The 21,078-nt window shown below is 41.6% G+C and overlaps 1 protein-coding gene across 1 annotated transcript in view; it reads right to left on the reverse strand.

Moving 5' to 3' along the window:
• Positions 1-21,078, reverse strand: part of ATP10D (ATPase phospholipid transporting 10D (putative)) — a 168,032-nt gene that overhangs the window by 14,194 nt on the left and 132,760 nt on the right. The window contains exons 18-22 of the mRNA XM_040418908.1: positions 20,583-20,708; positions 14,597-14,797; positions 13,230-13,310; positions 8,253-8,357; positions 5,449-5,636 (exon numbers count right to left, since the gene is read on the reverse strand). Coding sequence (XP_040274842.1) covers positions 5,449-5,636; positions 8,253-8,357; positions 13,230-13,310; positions 14,597-14,797; positions 20,583-20,708 — 701 coding nt within the window. The remainder of the gene's footprint in view (positions 1-5,448; positions 5,637-8,252; positions 8,358-13,229; positions 13,311-14,596; positions 14,798-20,582; positions 20,709-21,078) is intronic.

Genomic DNA, 21,078 nt, shown 5'->3' on the forward strand with positions numbered 1-21,078 from the left:
CAGCCGGAGGAGTAAGGTCCTTAGAGTATATGCTGAGCAAATTCGATTTTTTTATTCATCTTGATATGGAGGATTTTCTGGCTGCTCGTACTTTGTTAGGACCCTGGTACTGGAGGAAGAGTTGATCAGATTGTCTGAAGGTACTGGTAGCTTTAAGGTAGGATAAAACACTTCTTCTTACGTCCAAATTATGGTACTTCTCTTCCCTCCCCGAAGATGGAGACGGGCAGAAGGAAGGTAATGAGAACTCTTCATCGCAATGAAACCTGGAAATGACCTTTGGAAGAAAGGCAGGGCAGTGTCTAAGGACTATGCGATCGTCTAGAACTACCAGATATGGAGGTTTGCAGGAGAAAGCTTGTATCTCCCCCACTCTTCTCGCAGTTGTTATTGCGACTAGAAAAAAAAAACGTTTTAAAAAAGGTGAGAAGCTTAGGAGAAATTTCCTCAACAGGCTCAAACGGAGGTTCCATCAGGACTGAGAGAACGAGTTTGAGATCCCAGGGTGGAACAATGGTACGGGAGATGAATGTACTTCTTACAGCCCCTTTCAGAAACGGCTAAATCAACGGGGAATCTGCTAGCTTGACGTCCAGAAATACCTGTACTTTGACTGTTGCAGGACGTAGGCCTTTATCCAGCCCTTGATGTAAAAAAAAATAATAATATTTAATATGTGGAATCTCTGGGGAAGCTACGTTACCAGAGAAGGATAGGAAAGTGTTCCAAGTCCTTATGTAGATCTTTGATGTTATGGGCTTTCGACTTAACCTTTTTTAAAGGTGAGGGGTTCAGCCTCCAGGCCGTCAAATTTAGCTGGCTTATTTTGGGATGATGTACTGGTCCCTGGTGGAGAAGGTCTGGTGTTGACAGGAGAGTCCAGAATCTCCCTGCAGAGAGTCTGAGTAGAAGCGGAAACCACGATCTTCGTGGCCAGAAGGGAACAATGAATATGACTCTGGCCCTTTCTTCTTCTACTTTCATCAGAGCCTTCGGGATCAAACTGAAGGAAGGAAAGGCATAGAGAAGGGACTTGCGCCATGGTCGGGAAAGTGCATCCACCCATAATGGTTGATCCTGTCTGGACAGGGAGCAAAACTTCATAGTCTGTCTGTTGCTTTTTGTGGCAAACAGGTCTAGGTCCGGAACTCCCCATTCCTCGCAGATCTTTTGAAAAATGTGATAATTCAGAGACCATTCTCCTTCTTTTAATGTCTGGCGACTGAGGAAATCGGCAATCGTATTGTCCTCTCCCTTGACATGTACTGCTGATAGTGATAGTTAGGTTTTTCTCTGCTCAAAGGAAGCTGTCTCTTGCAACAGCTGCTAAGGGACGGCTTTTGGTTCAACCTTGCTTGTTTAAGTAGGCAACCTCCGTGGTATTGTCTGAGAATACCCTTATATCTTTTGGAGATGAGTGAGTATGAAGGGACGTAATGACATAGTAAATGGCTGTCAGTTCTTTTAAGTTGGATGAGGCATTTTCCACCTCTTTCGCCCATGTTCGCTGAACTATTCTCCCTTCTGAGTGACCACCCCACCCTCGACTGCTGGCATCCGTGGTCACTATCATCTGTGTTTCTCGACACCAATATACTCCCGTCTGCAGATTTCTTTGGATTGTCCACCACAACAAAGACCCCTTTACTGACCTGGGAATGAAGATTCGTTTCTCTAGCATAGAGTTAGTGCCGTCCCATGAGGATAGAAGGAACGCTTGAAGGATCCTTGTGTGGCTTTGGGCCCATCTGACTGACAGGATTGTGGACGTCAGGAGACCTAGGATGGTCATGATGTTCCTTATGGAGGACATCTTTTGGCTGCAGAACTGATGAATTTTGTGAACAAGACAATCTTGCTTCTCTAGGGGGAGAAAAGACAGACGATGAGAGTCCAGAAGAACTCCTAGAAAAAGTCTGATTTTTTGAAATTTATTACCCAACGCAGGGTGGAGAAACATTCTTGGACCTGGAAAAGGTGGGTTTGTAGGATTTCCTGTGATGGAGAAGCTATTAGGAAATCGTCCAAATATGGGATGATCTGGATTCCTTGCAAGTGAAGGTATTTTGTTACCTCTATCATAATTTCTGAGAATACTCTCGGGGTTGAGGAATGCCCGAAAGGGAGGGCTGTGAACTGAAAGTGGTATAACTGGTTCTTCATGAATACTGCAATTCTCAGAAATTTCCGATGGTCGTAGTATATTGAGATGTGATAATATGCGCCTTGAAGGTCTATAGTGGCCATAAAGCAGTCTCGTGGGAGAACGTTTATTGTAGATTTTATTGATTCCATTTTGAATCTTTTGTAGATGATGGATTTGTTTAAGGACTTTAAATTTATTATTAAAACGGAAGGATCCATGTTTTTGTATAAGGAATACGCGAGAATAATAACCTTTGCCTTGTTGATTTTCTGGAATCGGCTGAATTACTTGTCTACTAGCGATAATATCTCTGACTCCAGACAAGACTGCATTTCTTTCTGAGGCAGTTTTTGTTTATAAAAAAACAGTCGGGGGATAGGATACAAATTCCAGTTTTAGGCCCTGTTTTAAAGTATCTACCACCCATGGGGAGGCCCTGATACTTTGCCAGATGGGAGCAAAATGTTGTAGTCTGACCCCCAGAATCTGACTAAAATCAGCTGATGCATCCGCCAGGAAGTTAGATGCTTTTTTTTTTTTTAACGTAGGTAAGGAGGCTAAGATTTCCTCTCTAGGGGTTCCTGCTGCCAGGTGATCTTCTAGCTGGCCTAGCCAGACAGATAATGATCTGGCTGTACAAGTGGATCTCTAAGGAGACCTGTGTCTTCAAACGGGAGGGAAGATTTTTTAGAAATGCGTGCCACTGGGGCGTCTACTTTTGGCGTCTTATCCCACAGATTAGAGTCAGAATCTAAAAAGGGAAATTTCCTTTTGAAGGTATTAGTTACGGCCGATCTTTTTTCTGGGTCCCTCAATTCCTTGGATATTAGGGCTTTGATACGGTTATGGATCGGAAAGGATCTCTTCTTCCTTTCACCCAGCCCCTGAAACATCTGGTCTTTTATTGAATGAGTTTCCTTGATGTCTTCTATATTTATGGTGGCTCTTATAGTTTTTAGAAGTCCCTCTGTTTCTTCAGGAAGAAACAAAGGTTTCCCAGTACCATCCTCAGAGGAGGAGGACCCCGGATCTGATAGTAGTTCCCCTTCATCTAGGTCAAATGCTGTATTAGAAGCAGGAAACCTACGAGAGGTGGATGGGCCCGGGGATTGGGGTATCATTTTTGAGTCCACCGCAGCATTGCTTCTTCCTTTATCATGGTTCTCATGCTTTCAAGGAAGGAAGGCGATTCTTCTGTAACCAGCCTTTCAGTGCACTTAGGACACAAGGGTTTTTTGGATTTAGAGGAGAACGACTTGCGGCATATGGCACATTTTTTGCGGCATGGGTCTCCACTTGCTGGCTTAGGCATCATGGTCTCTCTGCCCTAAAAGAACAACGTAAAAATTCTTATAGGGCCAGGAAAGGAGAGAATGACACCTACAGCAGGGGTGGATATTAAGGAAAAGTGCTAAACACACAGTGAGTTCACGTACCCTAAACCCAACAAGGGAGGAGTCTTACCGGGCTGAGTGCTAAGACAGAGGGATCCACAGGCTTCTTAGTGGTGTCCGCGTCTACTGGCGCAAGCATGACTGCAAGTATGGTGCAGGAAAAGAGCGAGGGTATACACCTTGTCAGAGGCAATATCCTATTCCTTCTGCTGCCTCTCGCTCTGCCCCACTCCTTTTGAAAGCCGCAATATCGCGAGATATGCGCCACCGGAAGTGCCGCAATATCGCGAGATTCTCTTGCCCAAGGAGAATCTCCCCTGGTGACGTGATCACGCCAGATCCCGCGCAAGTTCCCCTCACCTGAGAACTGCGCGCGCACGCTCAGGGAAGCCTGCAAGCAGGGCTTAATCCTAGGAACGAGTGAGGGAGGCAATGCATCCCGGGATACCTGTTCCCTGCAAAAGCCCTCCCACATCGTGAGGCGTCCTGCTCTGAGATTAAGGCTGGGCGATAAGAGAGATGTTCCTGGAACTTCAGGAGAGGCTTCCACGCACACCCGAGGACAGGTAACAACGACTGAATAGGTAAGGGGAGGAGTCCCTCTAAATCTTGTGCTTCTGCGTTGTTTCCTGTCCTGGGGGCGGCGACACCCTCCTGTAAGTGCCATTGTGGAGGTGCCGGGTGAAAACTGACATATAGCCAGTACATGTCAGATGATATAAATACTTCATAGTTTTGGCTATTGTCTGGGGCACTTTGGATTTTTGATACTTAGGGTGGCCTACTTCTTTAATAAATCACAAAAATGGCGAAAATGGTGATGCACGCCACATTCGCACCATCATTTGCCCCTCTTCACATATCTGGCCAACTATTTTAGGTCGGAAGCCGGACACAACCGATATATGCACAGTGCACATTATCCAGCGTCTATGCATTCATAGCGCCGGACTGAAAAACTGAGCATGCAGCATTTTTCTGTCCATCGCCATTTGATATCCGGCGTCACAATTGATGTTTCGTATGTATGAGAACAATCCCATAGAAAACTACAGATTCACCGGATATATATGAACGGGCCCGTTGCGTCTTGATAAGGGGGACTCAACGGCCCATCAGTATTGGGAGATTTCCGCAGTGCTCTGTACATAGAGCTTTACATGGTTCTGGCACAACATATTGTAAGTATAGTAGATACAGCAGTAATGTAATTTACTATGACGCCAATATTTAGCAGCACTCGTCTTGTCTATGGGATGTCTGGTATTGCAGCCCTCTGACCAATGTTTGCACATATCTTTTGTGCTAGATCTGTACATTTACTTTGCTTTGTTAGGAAGGCTTGACCAAGACCTCACACCCACAAAGCCTTGTACTTAGCCTGGCATAACGGTTTATTACAGTCCCTGACTCATCATACCGTATTCATGTAAGGCGCTACACTTTCAGGGTACAGCTTCTGTTTCTCATGGATCCAATATAAGATCAGAGGCACACGGGTATTAGTACAGCCAGCTAGGGATGCTGCTGCATGGACCAAAACTCTGTATCTAACAGTCATCGTCCTGCAGAATTCATTTTTTACCATCAACTAATAGGAAAGATGGTCCTATGATTTCTGACATTTAGCTTTCAATAGAGATGCAGCCATATTACCAGCCCAGGATGCTAACCTATGTAGTAAACCATTTACAATCTTTATTGCTCCTGACCCCCCCCCCCCCCAATTGTCTTGCTTAATTTAATCTAAATGTTTTTTTTCTGTATCTGAATAGGAGGGATCTTATGCATGGCCCTCGGTACCAGAGTGGCAATGTACTATTGTAGAAGACAGGTTCTCTGCATAGTCATGTAGGGTTCCTGGAACATCTTGCCATTATGGATATACATATGAAACTTTTCACATACCTTGGTAGAAGTGCAACAATAACAGACATAACACACACAAGATAAAACATGGGGTCCGTCATGTGTTTCTGCATCATCCAGTATGGGTTTGCCGGTGGCATACATTGCAGGCATAACGCATCAACAGCCAAGGTGAAGACAAAGTAGGCAGCGATGCTTAGGACCATAACCGTCCAGTGTATCCACATCTGGGAAAAAAAAACATATTGACCCTTTCAGATTGCAGCCAGTGATGATAATGAGGGTTTACCAAGAAGTGATTTAGCCAGCACTCGGCTATTTTCGGAAGTCCCATAATGGTGAATGGAGGTTGGCGGTGCATGCACAGCTGCTCTCCTTTCACTTTGTGGAGCCTGTTGTGGAGATATGAGCAGGTCCTGCACTGATCTGACATTGATGGCATAACCTTGTGATATGCAATCACTATGTGAGATGGGAATACCCCTTTAAATCTTTTAGGTGGTTTACCACATAATCATTTACTGGTCCAAAACGTGATGTCTATAGTTTACTGCCTAGGGGTATGGCCTGTAGTGCTTGTGCAGCATGCTCCGTTCCAGCACTGGGCATTACACGAGGCTCTGCAGTGAGGGAGCAGAGTGTGTGATTGATGGAACTGTAGTCTGCTACCCACATGGGCTCCTGCTATAATAGGGGCCACAGTGTGTCAAAAGATTATAAAGTACATGTTTAAAGGGAACCTGTCATGTTGAACACTGTGTCTGAGCTGCATGTTATAGAGCAGGGGGAGCTGAGCAGAATAATATATAGTTTTATGGGAAAAGATTCAGTATAACTTGTATTTTAATCCTTTAGATATCTTCTCATTCTGGACTTTGAAGTCCAGGAGATGGTCCTATCAGTGACTGACAGATCTCTCTGTATACACAGTCATAATGGGAAGGCTGTCAATGACTGATAGGACCGACTCCTGGACTTCAAAAGCTAAGAATGAGCTGGAATCTAAATTAATGAAATACAAGTTTTACCGATTCATTTCCCACAAAGCTATATATCAACCTGCTCAGCTCCTCCTGCTCTATAACATGCTGCCTGCAGACTATTAAGCCTTTTCATGGTGACAGGTTCCCTTTAAGATTTAGTATTGTTTCTCTGAGTGACATGGATCCTGCAGCCTTCTTTCAATTTTGTTGTCCAAACACTGGGATTTGCCTTTAAAGAGGACCTGACATGTCTGTTTTAGTGACTACTTGCATTCCCCATGTAATAACACTTCAGGAACTTCTATTCTTATGGCTCCATGTTGTGCCATTCCTTTATTATTTCTACTAGAAGTTATGAATGAATTGCTATTAGTCTTCAGTAAGGGTACAGAGGGGAGATAACCAGTTGGGGGGGGGGGGGTAGGATTGGATAGAGTTAGACTGTACAGGTACACCCCAACTGGTAACACCCCTCTGTACCCTTACTGCAGGCTGCTAGCAATTCATTCATAACTTCTAGTAGAAATAATAAAGCAATGGCACAACATAGAGCCATAAGAATAGATGCTCCAGAAATGTTATTACATGGGGAATACATGAAGCTATTAAAACAGGCAGGTCAGGAGAGGTGTAAGGTCCTCTTTAAGAAATTCAAATGCACTGTGGTTTTCTGTCAAAGTGGAGTGCAAGATGTAGTTTATTGCAGTCTGTAGTGTGGGTATGGGACACCAATGCTAAGCTACTGTAAAGGGCATGTCTATCAATATATCAATTTTCTAGCATATTCCACTGCATGTTGATTTCAGTACCAGATAAGGAGGAGAAAAAGAGAGCCAAATGCCCTCCACCACACTCCTCAGGACATATAACAGCAAGTATAAGACAGGTCATATTCTCGGCCGAGTGTGCATGTGCTCTGAATGGCGATGAGGGAGTAAGCCGCTGCCAGACTGGTGATGGCTAATCTTCGTGAGAATAAAAGGTATGGGCATGATGAAACCCTACAGCCCCTTATTAAGGCACTTTATAGCATTATTGTTTGGGAAACTAATATATTCCTTTATATTGTGGACAAGGTCATCAATCAAATATACCCTGAATGTTATTCATGGTGGCTATTGTGCAACAGAGCATGCAACTGGTGGTTCGCCAGTATCACAAAGGGAAAATGTAAAAGAAAATACAACATTTTATTACATTCAGTCATTAGTACATAGTCCCACAAAGGACTCTCCATATTTCAACTCTAACAATCATATACTTGGAGAAGCTTAAAGGGGTTGTCTCACTTCAGCAAATGGCATTTATCATGGAGACAAAGTTACTACAAGGCGTGTATTGTGATTGTCCATATGGTCTTCTTTGCTGGCTTGATTCATTCTTCCTTCACATTATATACCGCTCGTATTCATAGATATGACCACCGCTGCAGCGCAGATACAAGGTGGCTGAGACAGGAGCTGCTGCACGTGTGCCTATGTGCAGTCCTGGCCACCACAGAAGTTGGCGCCTTTTCCTACAGTCTGCAAGCGCGTCCACCATTATTGGATTGCAGGTTGGTTGTAACCCCTGGATACCAGCAGTGTATAATGGAAAAATAAATCAAGTCAGCAAAAAAGAGGCAATATGGACAATCACAATACATTAGTAAGTGCCTTGCATTAACTTTCTCTACATGATAAATGCCATTTGCTGAAGTGAGACAACTCCTTTACTAATTAAATCTATATACACAGATAAAAAACATAAATTACGAGATAAAAGCTGCCAACACCCTTCCAACAGAGGACGTGCGCCAGTAATTAACACTTCAGCTGCTGCCTAGTCTTGCAGAGCCTCACTCTTCATGTAGTGACTCACCATGCTCTTACTTTCCATCAGGAGGTGAAGTAAAACCACAAACAAGGTGGCTGTTATTATGAAGTTTCCAAAAGAATAGATGTCCATGCCCGAGCCAAAATAAGTCTGCAAAAGACAGAAATTTTGAAAAGTGGAAGAAATATTTCCAAGAAATGTTTTAAAAGGATTTTCTATAGTAACCAAACATATTTTCCCTTAACCCGTAGGACACCATAGGTTTTTTTTTTTTCATTTTAAATTTTTCTTCACTGTCTTCCTGGAGCCATAACTTTTTTTTATTTTTCAGTTCACATCTACAGTACATATGAGGGCTTGTTTTCTGCGGTACAAGTTGTACTTTCTGATACCACCATTTAATATAGCATACCATGTAGTGGAAAGTAGAAAATAAATTCCAAATGGGGTGGAATTGGGAAAAAAAAACAAAACACAGTTTTACCCCTATGGTGTTCCCATTGCGGCAGAACTGACCTGTGCCTTTTATTCTCTGGGTCAGTACGATTATAACGATACCACATATGTATAGGTTTTTTATGTCTGAATACTGAAAATAATAAAACAAAACTTTTAATTTATTTTTTTAACATCACTATATTCTGAGCCCCATAACTTTTGTGTGGGGGCTAATTTTTTATTTTTTTTGCAGGATGATCTGTAGTTTTTTTTTTCTACCATTTCTACCATCTTTTTATCATATTTTATTCAATTTTTTTGGGTAAGAAAAGCGATGAAAAAAAATGCTGAATAGGCTATTTTGATGCTTTTTTCCCCCCAAAAACACCAGTCGCCATTTTTTAACCCCTTAAGGACCCTGCCACATTTCACCTTAAGGACCAGGTCATTTTTTGCAAATCTGACATGTGTCACTTTATGTGGTGATAACTTTAAAACGCTTTTACTTATCCAAGCCATTCTGAGACAGTTTTCTCATCACATATTGTACTTCATGACAGTGGTAAAATTTGAGTCAAAAAATTCCATTTTTATTTATAAAAAAAAAAAATTACAAAAATTTTTGAAAAATTTCCATTTCTCTACTTCTATAATAGATAGCAATAACTCCAAAAATAGTTATTACTTTACATCAGTGTTTCCCAACCAGTGTGCCTCCAGCTGTTGCGAAACTACAACTCCCAGCATGCCCGCACAGCCAAAGGCTGGTTGGGAAACACTGCTTTACATTCCCCATATGTATACTTAATGTTTGGATCATTTTGTGAATGCCATTTTATTTTTTGGGGACGTTAGAAGGCTTAGAAGTTTAGAAGCAAATCTTAACATTTTTCCGAAAATTTTCAAAACCTACTTTTTAAGGACCAGTTCAGGTATGAAGTCACTTTGTGAGGCTTACATAATAGAAACCACCCAAAAATGACCCCATTTTTGAAACTACACCCCTCAAGGTATTCAAAACTGATTTTACAAACTTTGTTAACCCTTTAGGTGTTCCACATTAATGGAAAATGGAGATGAAATTTCAGAGTTTCACTTTTTTGGCAGATTTTCCATTTTAATCCATTTTTCCCAGTAACAAAGCAACGGTCAACAGCCAAACAAAACTCAATATTTATTGCCCCGATTCTGTAGTTTACAGAAACACCCCATTTGTTATTGTAAACTGCTGTACGGGCACATGGCAGGGCGTGTAAGGAAAGGAATGCCATATGGTTTTTGAAAGGTAGATTTTGCTGGACTGGATTTTTGACACCATGTCCCATTTGAAGCCCCCCTAGAATAGAAACTGCAAAAAAAATGACCCCATTTTGAAAACTACGGGATAAGTGGCAGTTTTGTTGGTACTATTTTAGGGTACATATGATTTTTGGTTTCTCTATATTAGACTTTTTGTGAGGCAAGGTAACAAAAAATAGCTGATTTGGCACAGTTTTTATTTTTTATTTACAATGTTCATCTGACAGGTTAGATCATGTGGTATAGATCATAGAGCAGGTTGTTACGGACGCGACAATACCAAATATGCCTACTTTTTTTGGTTGTTTGTTTCAGTTTTACATAATAAAGCATAAAAAAAAAAATAATTTTAGTGTCTCTACATTCTGAAAGGCGTAGTTTTTTAAATTTTTTGGGCGACTTATGTAGGGGCTAATTTTTTTCGGTATGAGATGACTGATTGGCACTATATTGGGGTGTGTTTGACTTTTTGATCACTTGGTATTATACTTTTTGTGAAGTAAGGTGACAAAAAATGGCTTTTTTACGGTGTTCATCTGAGGGGTTAGGTCATGTGATATTTTTATACAGCAGGTTCTTACGGACGCGGCGATATCCAATAGGTCTACTTTTTTATTGATTTTAAGTTTTACACAATAATATAAAAAAATAAAAAAAATAAATCATTTTAGTGTCTCCATAGTCTGAGAGCCATAGTTTTTTTTTTTTTTGGGTGATTGTCTTAGGTAGGGTATTGTTTTTGCGGGATGGGATGACTGTTTGATTGGCACTATTTTGGGGTGCATATGACTTTTTGATCGCTTGCTATTGCACTTTTTGTGATGTAATGTGACAAAAAATGGCTTTTTTAACAGTTTTTATTTTTTATTTTTTTACGGTGTTCACCTGTGGGGTTAGGTAATACAATATTTTTATACAGCAGGTTCTTAGGGACGCGGTGATACTTAATATGTATACTTTTTTTTTAATTTACCTACGTTTTTACAAAATAACAGCAATTTTGAAACCAAAAAAAAAATTATGTTTTAGTGTCTCCATATTCTGAGTGCCATAGTTTTTTTTATTTTTTAAGAGATTGTCTTAGGTAGGGGCTCATTTTTTGCGGGATGAGGTGATAGGGGCTCATTTTTTGCGGGATGAGGTGACTGTTAGATTGGTACTATTTTGGGGGGCATACGCCTTTTTTTATCACTTGCTATTACACTTTTTGTGATGCAAGGTGACCAAAAAAAATGGCTTTTGACAGTTTTTATTTTAATTCTTTTACAGTGTTCACCTGAGGGGTTAGGTCATGTGATTTTTTTTTTATAGAGCCTGTTGATATGGATGCGGCAATACCTAATATGTGTACTTTTCTTTTTTTCCCTATTTAAAAAAAAAATAAAATGTACTTTATTTTGGGAAAAGGACGCTTTTTATTTTTTACTTGAAACTTAATTTTTTTTTTGAAAACTTTCTTTTTTAACTTTTCTTTATCACTATTTTTTGTCCCACTCTGGGACTTCAACTTTTGGGGGTCTGATCCCCTTTACAATGCATCACAATACTTCTGTATTGTGATGCATTGGCTAGAAGTGTATTACAGACTGTAATACACTTACAGCCTGTTTGCCTGTGAGACCCAGGGGGCTGGCTCTCACAGGCTGCCACGATGCCTAAGGAAGGCATCGGGCTGCCTTCCCTGCCATCGGGTCCCTGTCACAGCAACGCGGGGACCCGATGGCTGCTCTCTCCGTCCCTCCACACATCGAACGTGTCTCGGTCAGCGCTGACTGCGGCACATCAAGGGTTAATGCTCAGGCATCGTGATTTCACAGATGCCGGCGCATGCAGCAGGGGTCCGGCTATCAGTGACTGCCGGACCCCTGCCGCGGATCGGGCAGGTGCAGGAGATGGACATGTATGGCGCTGGTCCTTAAGTCATGGACATCTGCGCCGTACATGTACGGCGCAGATGCTTAAGGGATTAAATACTATTACACTTTATTTTTTTCAATTTTTTCTGTAGCCTCCTTAGGAGGCTACAATCTCCAATACTTTGTTGTTGTTTTTTTATTGAATATTTCTATACTTCCATAGAGAATATAGAAAACCATAGATTGCTGATTTCTTACGTTGGCCTGCTACCTGCTGACCAACATAGTAAATTGCAGCTCTAATATGCTAGGTCTCTTCAGAGAGACCCAGCATATTAAACTTAATTACCGGCATCCTCGATCGCTGCACGGGGATGCCGGTATGCGTCCACAGGGTTTTCACCATTTAGATGCAGTGATCACACTTGATCAAGGCCGGTTACCGACATTAGCCGTGGGCCTCTGCTGAAACAGCAGACACCCGCTGGCCTTGGCACCCGCGCGAGTGGGCACCATTTTTAAGGACTGCACCAGTGCCATATATGTATGGCGCTGGTAGCGAAAGGATTAAGGTACCCACACACCTTTAAAATCTGTTAATTTCTCCCAATTCCTTTATACACATACACACTGAGCTCAAGCATGTATGTGCTTTCAATGGTGAAAGAGGAAGAAGTAATTGCTAGGCATCTCTGGCGGCTTATCTCTAAGGAGAACAAAAGGATCGGGAACCGCCCATATACATCAGTCAGCTGAACACACTAAAAACAGCAGTTTCAGACAACCATAGTCTAATGCAGGGATCAGCAACCTTCGGCACTGCAGCTGTCGTGAAACTACAACTCCCAGCATGCAAACTTACTTGGCTGTTCTTGTAACTGCCACAGATGTGAAAGGAGGATTCTAGGAGTTGTAGGCTCAGAACAGTTGGAGTGCCGGAGGTTTGCTGATCCCTGGTCTAATGTGTATTGGGGGCTCTTTGTCCTCATGCACAAAGCAGTGTCCACACTAGAGAGCCATAGGAGATTTATAACTGCCATCGTGCATCTGTACAACACCCCATTATGGATATATTATGTTCTAAAAGCAATGCTTCCAGAGGAACTCCGAACAGCATTCAAACAAAGTTTTGAACAAAGCAACTTTGGATCTCAAAACTAATGTTAACTAGATGTGATTACACACCAAGTGTGACTGTTAACTCTGCTTCATCCGTAAATGTGTAGTTGGGTCATTTACCGTACATGTGTAGCACATGCCATGAAGACATTTTCTTTTCAATAGTTTTTTTAAGAGTTAGATTTAGAATTCAGGATATAGAAGAAAATAAAAACAAAAAACACCACATACTCATACCAAAATAACAGATGAATATGTTAAAGCAAATAAACTGGATAAAAATCCGCTCGGCAATAACTGGGCTACTTACAAAATAAGGGATAAAGAAGCATGCCAGACTTTGATAGAAAGCATCCAATATGGTGATCCAAAACGTTGACTTCTTGTATGCCTAGAAATAACAGAAAAAGGCTGAGTTTACAGGAGAACAGAAAAATGAAAATTAACTAATCTCTTATTTTGAGCATCACTTGCAATTTGCATCAGACGTCAGTTATTTTTGACTGGAGAAAAAGTTTGGCAAATAAGGCCAAATTCACACTTCATTTAGGCTCCTTTCACATACATGGCAAGAGATCCAGCAGGCTGTGTAAACATCATTACACCTGCCTGGCCCTGTCAAAGTGACTGAAAGTGGTATTTGGACAGAAAATATCTCAGCTCGCAAGCCCACGTCAAGGGTCCTCATTCTCTTTCAACTAACAACAACTGGAGATCTCTTGATCGTTCCGGACATTCTGTCTGTTTCTGTGTTTTTGACTTGCACCTGGTAAAATAACTGAAATATCTGACCAAATAACTGACGTGTGAACTCAGCCTCAGGGCTCATGCACACAAACGTATTTTCTTTCCATGTCAGTTCTGGGATTTTCTTTTGCGGACCATACGTTTAACCATTCATTTTAATGGGTCCACAAAAAAAATGGAAAGTACTCTGTGTGCATTCCGTTTTGCAAAATAATAGAACGTGTCCTATTATTGTCCGCATAACGGACAAGGATAGGACTGTTCTATTAGGAGCCAGCTGTTCCATTCCGCAAAATACAGATGTCACCCGTATTTTTTGCGGATGTGTTTTTTGCGAACTTGAGGCAAAGCTATCTGACAGGCTGTACCAGCAAAGAACAGGCTGCTGGTGTTCCCCAGATCCAGCATAGCCAGATAGTGCCGAGTGCCCACTGGACCTCACTGACTATTGCTGTCATCTGGCAGCTCCCTGGCATAGATGCCTGGGATTCAGCCGGCCAAAAAAAAATAAAAAAAATCAGCAACTATCCCCGTGTACAACTGTCAATGACTGACACAAAAGTTAAAAAGAGCCTTGACCAGTTATTACAGGACTGTCCTAGTTTGTCTCTTCTAAAGTCTGCTAGCATCATACATTGGTTCAGCACTTTAAAGAGCTACTGTCAGCAGGATCTACCCAATTAAACAAGGGATACTGCCTGGTAGGGTTCATCCTGCTGATTAAAATGATACCTGTCTTGTAAAAATTGGTGGCAAGATTCCCCAAATAGAAGAGTTTTATTCATTATACCGCTGAGGGCTTCAGTGAACCAAGGGGTGTGGCCAGCACTGGAAAGCAGGGGAGCTGATGTGCAAGGAGGGGCTAGGCCTCCATTGTGTTCACTCGAATGCAAGCCATGAAGGCAATTGTCTGTTCAGAGCCGCTCTTACCTCTGATGTCTGCCCAGATTTGTAGAGTTCTGGCAACGCAAGGAGGGTATCTGCAGATACATCTTTATCAAGGACGCCGTAGATTATTGGTGGCACAGAGGTAAAAATTAGATTGAAGAGGATTAACATCCAAACATCCACCATTGATGTTCCAGAGAAACCACAGAAGAACTGGTACCAGAATAAAAGGTTCACAAACATCTGCAGGGAGGCAACATTTCTTAAATTATTTTTTTTTATCATTTTTTATTGACAACCAATATGGCAGCACTTCATGACAAAACGAGACAGAAAAAAAGACTTGCTGCAGAAATTTCTGTAACTATAAATCAGTTCCATTCTGCCGAATATGGATTTCTGTAAGCTTCATTCAGAAGAATGGAACAGTCACAGATATATGCCATGTGGGAATTCATCCTTGGGTTCTGTTCACACATCCAAAAACACTGTTTGGTTGTCTAAAATATGCGAGTTTAGCTGCGTAATATTCATTCAAAACACTACCAAACAGCTTCCCATTGATTTAAACAGGAAACACTTGGGCCTCTTTCATACGGGCGTCCTGGATTTGCTCCGGATGAGTCACATGTGCATTGCGGGAAAACCGCGCGAGTAGGCATGCAATTGCAGTCAGTTTTGACTTCGATTGTGTTCCGATGTTCAGTTTTTTCAGCGCAAGTGCAATGCGTTTTGCACGCGCATGAGAAAAAACTTCACTGAAGTTCGGGTTTGGGTTAGGTGTTCTAGTCATTTTATTATTTTTGCTTAAACATGGTTATAAAGGAAAATAATAGCATTCTTAATACAGAATGCTTACAAAAATGTGGATTGAGGGGTTAAAAAAAAAAGAAATTACTAACTTTCCTCATCCTCATGTTCGCGCAGCCGGCATAGTCTTCTTTCTTTATCTTTCAGGACCTGCAAAAGGACCTTTGATGACGTAATCTGGTGAGCGCGGTGACGCCAGCGCAGGTCCTGCTGAATGAAGATCGAAGATCCTTCTATCTTCATTCAGCAGGACCTGCGCCGACGTCACTGCACTCACCTCGTGGTGAGCGCGATTACATCACCAAAGGTCCTTTTGCAGGTCCTGAATGATGAAGAAAGAAGACGATGTCGGCTGCGCGAACACGTGGATGAGGAGAGTTAATATATATATATTTTTTTTTAACCCCTCAATCCACATTTTAGTAAGCATTCTGTATTAAGAATGCCATTGTTTTCCTTTATAACCATGTTATAAGGGAAAATAATACAGTAAATTGACTTTTATCCATTTATTAACATCATCTCCCAGCAACCATGCGTGAAAATCGCACCGCATCCGCACTTGCTTGCGGATGCTATGCGATTTTCACGCATCCCCATTAATTACTATGGGGCCTGCGTTGCGTGAAAAAAAACTGAATATAGAACATGCTGCGATTTTCATACAATGCACAAGTGATGCGTGAAAATCACCGCTCATCTGCACAGCCCCTTTGAAGTGAATAGGTCCGGACTCAGTGCGGGTGCAATGCGTTCACCTCACGCATTGCACCTGCGCGGAATTTTCGCCCGTGTGAAAGGGGCCTTAGTGCACGTGCGTGTGTACTATGTAGCGGTTTAAAAAACACTCAGATCAGAAGCGGCATGTTATTTCTTTGAAATGTTTTCAAGGCTGCTTACCTCACTGAAGTCAATGGGAGAAAGGTAAAACACATTAAAGAGTAGGGGGCACACCTGGACCATATTCGGTGGTGTTTAAGCCACCAAAACCAACCCGTTTTCGTCTGATTATACTATTACTCTGCTATAACCACCATTACCTATTAAACACTACCACTATATTACCCCTATACAGTGGCCTCAGGATACAATATTTTCAACATACAATGGTTGTCCTGGAACTAATTAATATTGTAACCGCTGTATTACTATTACCACTGATTATTCTGCTGAATATTTTGATGTGTGAACAAAGGTTTAGGGTATGTAGAAAACCGCATCCCGACTGCTATGTGTCAACATAACTTCAGGGAACAGCCACACATAGTGGATCCACTACAGACTTTCCACGGCAGCTGCAAAAAAATAAAAAATCCTGAAATGGACAGTTTTTTTTTTTTGTAGCAGCATCCCTGCCAGATCGCAGAGCCGCCTCCACTGCTTTCAACCTTTGCATTGCATTTTCAAGACACACAGCGTTAGTCAGTTTACGCTACAGGTTTTCTCCGCAGTGTGTGGATGAGATTGTTAAAATCTCATTTATTGCGCTTGAACAGTAAACGCTGATTATCCACATGATTCTACTGTGGAGAATCCACACCGTTTACGTAATATACGGCTGTGCCATTATAGTTATGAGGATAAGGATAATAGAGATGAGAAGGGTATGACAACAATCAGAGGAACTCGGTGGTAAGTACATCTGGACAGAACAGGTAAGGTTAAAAATATTTGCTTCCTGTCAAACTTGTAATGATACATTCTACGAGGCCAACATTTTTAAAGTTTATTAGAGCATGCCCTAGCATGGCAAAAGAATGAGGAAACATCCAAATAAAATCAGCCAAATGAAAAAAAAAAATTCATGGCTGCCTCTCGTAGGCTACAAGATATCCTAAAGATAGGTCATCAATATGAGATTGGCGGGGGTCTGACTCCCGGCACCCCCACTAATCAGCTATTTGAAGAGAACACATCGCTACTACAAGCACTGCGCTCCCTTCTTTGTTTGTCAGCATTGCAGCAGTGAGCAGGTATAATTACAGCAACTCTGTCCCTTTCACTTGAATGGGATGGAGTGTAACTACAGCGGATACTTCCCACCCCAGTGAATGGGATGGAGGAGCTGTAATTACACTGCTGCAATGCAGACGGTGAGCAGGTAAATGGTGAGGAGAACACCTTAGGGTTATGGGCATCTCTGCACAGATTCACTTTTGTTGGTCATTTCTCATGGGGTGAAGAGCACTGCAGACATCCTGAGCATCCGCATGTCTGGTCTGTATAAAGGTCTAGACTGTTATCTGTATACAGGACGGTCCAGTCTGGGGGTCTGAATTTGGTTAGGGAGTGTACCGTTTCTGAATCAAAATGCTGTAGATTGAGACAAACGGGCAGGATATAAGGAAAAATTTTTTACACAGAACGGCACACACAACACTTTATTCCCTTCTTCAGAATCTCCCCGATGTTCCTTAAAAGCTTACAGGTATGCTCTAAGTACAGCTCACAGCTGTCCTCCCACTGGTGTTCAGGTTGGCACAGAAGCTGATATACATGAATGCCAAAATCTGGGATTAATGCAAAAAAAATATATATATATATTTCCAAACCTATAATAGCAAATAGCGTTTTTGAGGTACGCTTTGTTAAACTTGTGGCCTATGGCAAGAAGCACCCCAACATCTAGAGCATGCTAACAATAACACCAGATGCCAAAAATGCATCCACCCAGATTTACTAATCCTGAAAATGGAATAAGCTTAGACAGGGTGTCTAGACCTGCACCAGATTTATCACAGGGGCTCGGGCTGGATGATAAATGTGGTGCAGGGACGGACACTATTGGTTGGTTTACTTTAAAACTGAATTTTACGCCAGAATTGTCGTGCAAAAATGGTGCATCTTAGCCCCTGCCCTTTTCCCGCAAAAGCCACTTCCGCTTTCCATCCCTATTGTGTGTACAGAACACGTTTCTGACAACTGGCAAACATCCAACTACTACATTTTAGCAATTATAAAATAGGTTTTGTCGTATTTTGTTGACTATCAGTGTTGATCTCCTGGAGGGACAATGGACCAGGGAGGTAAAGTCAGGCCTGCGGAAGGTTGACAGTCGGGCAGTCTATCGTGCTAGGTTAAGCCTTCATTATAACAAGGAGTACAGCTGTATTTCTGTTACATTGTAACAACTTGTTACAACACTAAACAGGTTGGCCCACAACGAAAATATATCACCGACCCTAGAGATCAGCAACCTCCGGCACTCCAGCTGCTGTGAAACTACAACTCCCAGCATGCACACTTACTTGGCTGTTCTTGTAACTTGTGAAAAGAGGATTCTGGAAGTTGTAGTTTCAGAACAGCAGGAGTGATGGACATTGCTGATCCCTGACCTACCCACAGAATGGGCGATAATCTTATCATTGTTGGGGGTTTGACCGCTGGAACCCCCAGTCATTGAGAGAAAGGGGTTCTCGTGTTCTCTGTGTGACCGCCACTCCATTCACAGTCTATGCCACTGCCGTGTACAGCACTGGGCTATCTCCACAAATGGAGAGGTGGTTACGCATGCAACACTACTACCGCTCCATTCACACAGGGAAATCGGGAACTCCATTCTTGTGATCACCTGGGTGGACAGCGGCATGTGCAGGGTTTACAGACGGAGGAGGCTCCCTCTGACTCCATCGGCCCCCCACGCTGCGCTGGCAGGGGGCTGATGGTTGCCTGTTACTGTGTAAGATGCTGACCGTTCAATTCAGTACAATACATAATGTATTGTACTTAATTGAAACAGGGATCAAACCCACAGTGGGACAAATATAAAAAGTAAATTAAAGCGAAAAAAGTGGTGTTTTTTTATAATAAAAAAATTAAAGTTAAAAAAAAAAAAAAATAATGGAAAGAAATAGGGAAAATAAGAAAAGTAGACATATTAGGTATCACCGCGTCCATATCGACTGGCTCTATAAAAATATCACATGACCTAACCCCTCAGGTGAACACCGTAAAAAAAATTAAATCTGTGCTAAAAAAAAACTATTTTTTGTCACCTTACATCACAAAAAGTGTAACACCAAACGGATTAAAAAGTCATATGCACCCTAAAATAGTACTAATCTAACCGTAATCCCATACCGAAAAAAATTAGCCCAAAAAAAAAAAAAAAAAGGATGGCTCTCAGAATATGGAGACACTAAAAAAATCTTTTTTTTCAAATAGTCATATTTGGTTTTGTTGCGTCCGTAACAACCGGCTCTATAAAAATAGCACATGATCTAACCTGTCAGATCAACATTGTAAATAACAAAAAATAAAAACTGTGCCAAAACAGCAATTTTTTGTTACATAGAGCAACCAAAAATCATATGTACCCTAAAAAAATACCAACAAAACTGCCACCCTATCCCGTAGTTTCCTAAATGGGGTCCTTTTTTGGAGTTTCTACTCTAGGGGTGCATCAGGGGGGTCTTCAAATGTGACATGGCAACTTTAACTTAAAATGATCCCAGTGAAATCTGCCTTCTAAAAACAGGGTAAAAAAATATTGAGTTTTGTTTGGCTGTTAACCCTTGCTTTGGAAAAAAAAATGGATTAAAAATGGGAAAATCGAGCAAAAAAGTGAAATTCAGAAATTTCATCTACATTTTCCTTTAATTCTTGTGAAACACCTAAAGAGTTAACAAAGTTTGTAAAATCTGTTTTGAATAGCTTGAGGGGTATAGTTTTTAAAATGCGGTGATTTATGGGTGCTTTCTAATATGTAAGCCCCAGAAAGTGACTTCATAAATGAACTGGTCCTGAAAGAATTGGGTTTTAGAAATTTTCTTAAAAATTTTAAGATTTGCTTCTAAACTTCTAAGCCTTCTAACGTCCCAAAAAAATAAAATGTAATTTTCAAAATGATCCAAACATGAAGTAGACATATGGGGAATGTAAAGTAATAACAATTTTGGAGGTATTACTATCTATTATAAAAGTAGAGAAATTGAAAAAAAAAAAATATATATATTTTGACTCAATATTGCCACTGTCATGAAGTACAATATGTGACGAGAAAACAATCTCAGAATGGCCTGGATAAGTTAAAGCGTTTTAAAGTTATTACCACAAAGTGACACCTGTCAGATTTGCATAATTAGACTGTCCTGAAGATGAAAAATGGCTAGGTCCTGAAGGGGTTTAAAAAAAGACAAGTTCATGAAGTTTATCCGAGGGATGGGTGGGGTTGTGAATTTTAGAAGAAAAGCTGACACCATTTACTTGCTCTCCTTACCACATTTTTGTAGAAAAAGTAAAGAATCATATTTGCTAGTCGAGTATAACACCAATGGCCGTGGACGAGCAGCAGCTTCCTCAGGTGTTTGAAGTGTGAGAGTGCAAAATCACTCGACATCACCGCCTGCAAGCAAGAAACAAAAGGTCAAACATCAGTACTTTCCCATGGTTCAACCTGTTAAGCTAGCTTCTGCCTCATCAGATTTAGGCTACATGCACACGACAGTTCCGTTTTTTTTTGCGGTCCACAAACCACGGATCCGCAGAAAACAGAAGCCGCCCGTGTGCCTTCCGCAATTTGCGGAACGCAAGGCCCATTGTAGAAATCCCTATTCTTGTCCGCAAAACAGACAAGAATAAGACTTGCTATATTTTTTTTGCAGGGCCACGGTACGGAGCAAAGGATGCGGCCAGCACACGGAGTGCTGTCCGCATCTTTGCAGCACCATTGAAGTTTTTGCGGCTCGGATGCGGACCCGAAAAACGGTCCTGTG

The sequence above is a fragment of the Bufo bufo genome, chromosome 2 (assembly GCF_905171765.1).
Source record: "Bufo bufo chromosome 2, aBufBuf1.1, whole genome shotgun sequence".
Lineage (NCBI taxonomy): Eukaryota > Metazoa > Chordata > Amphibia > Anura > Bufonidae > Bufo > Bufo bufo.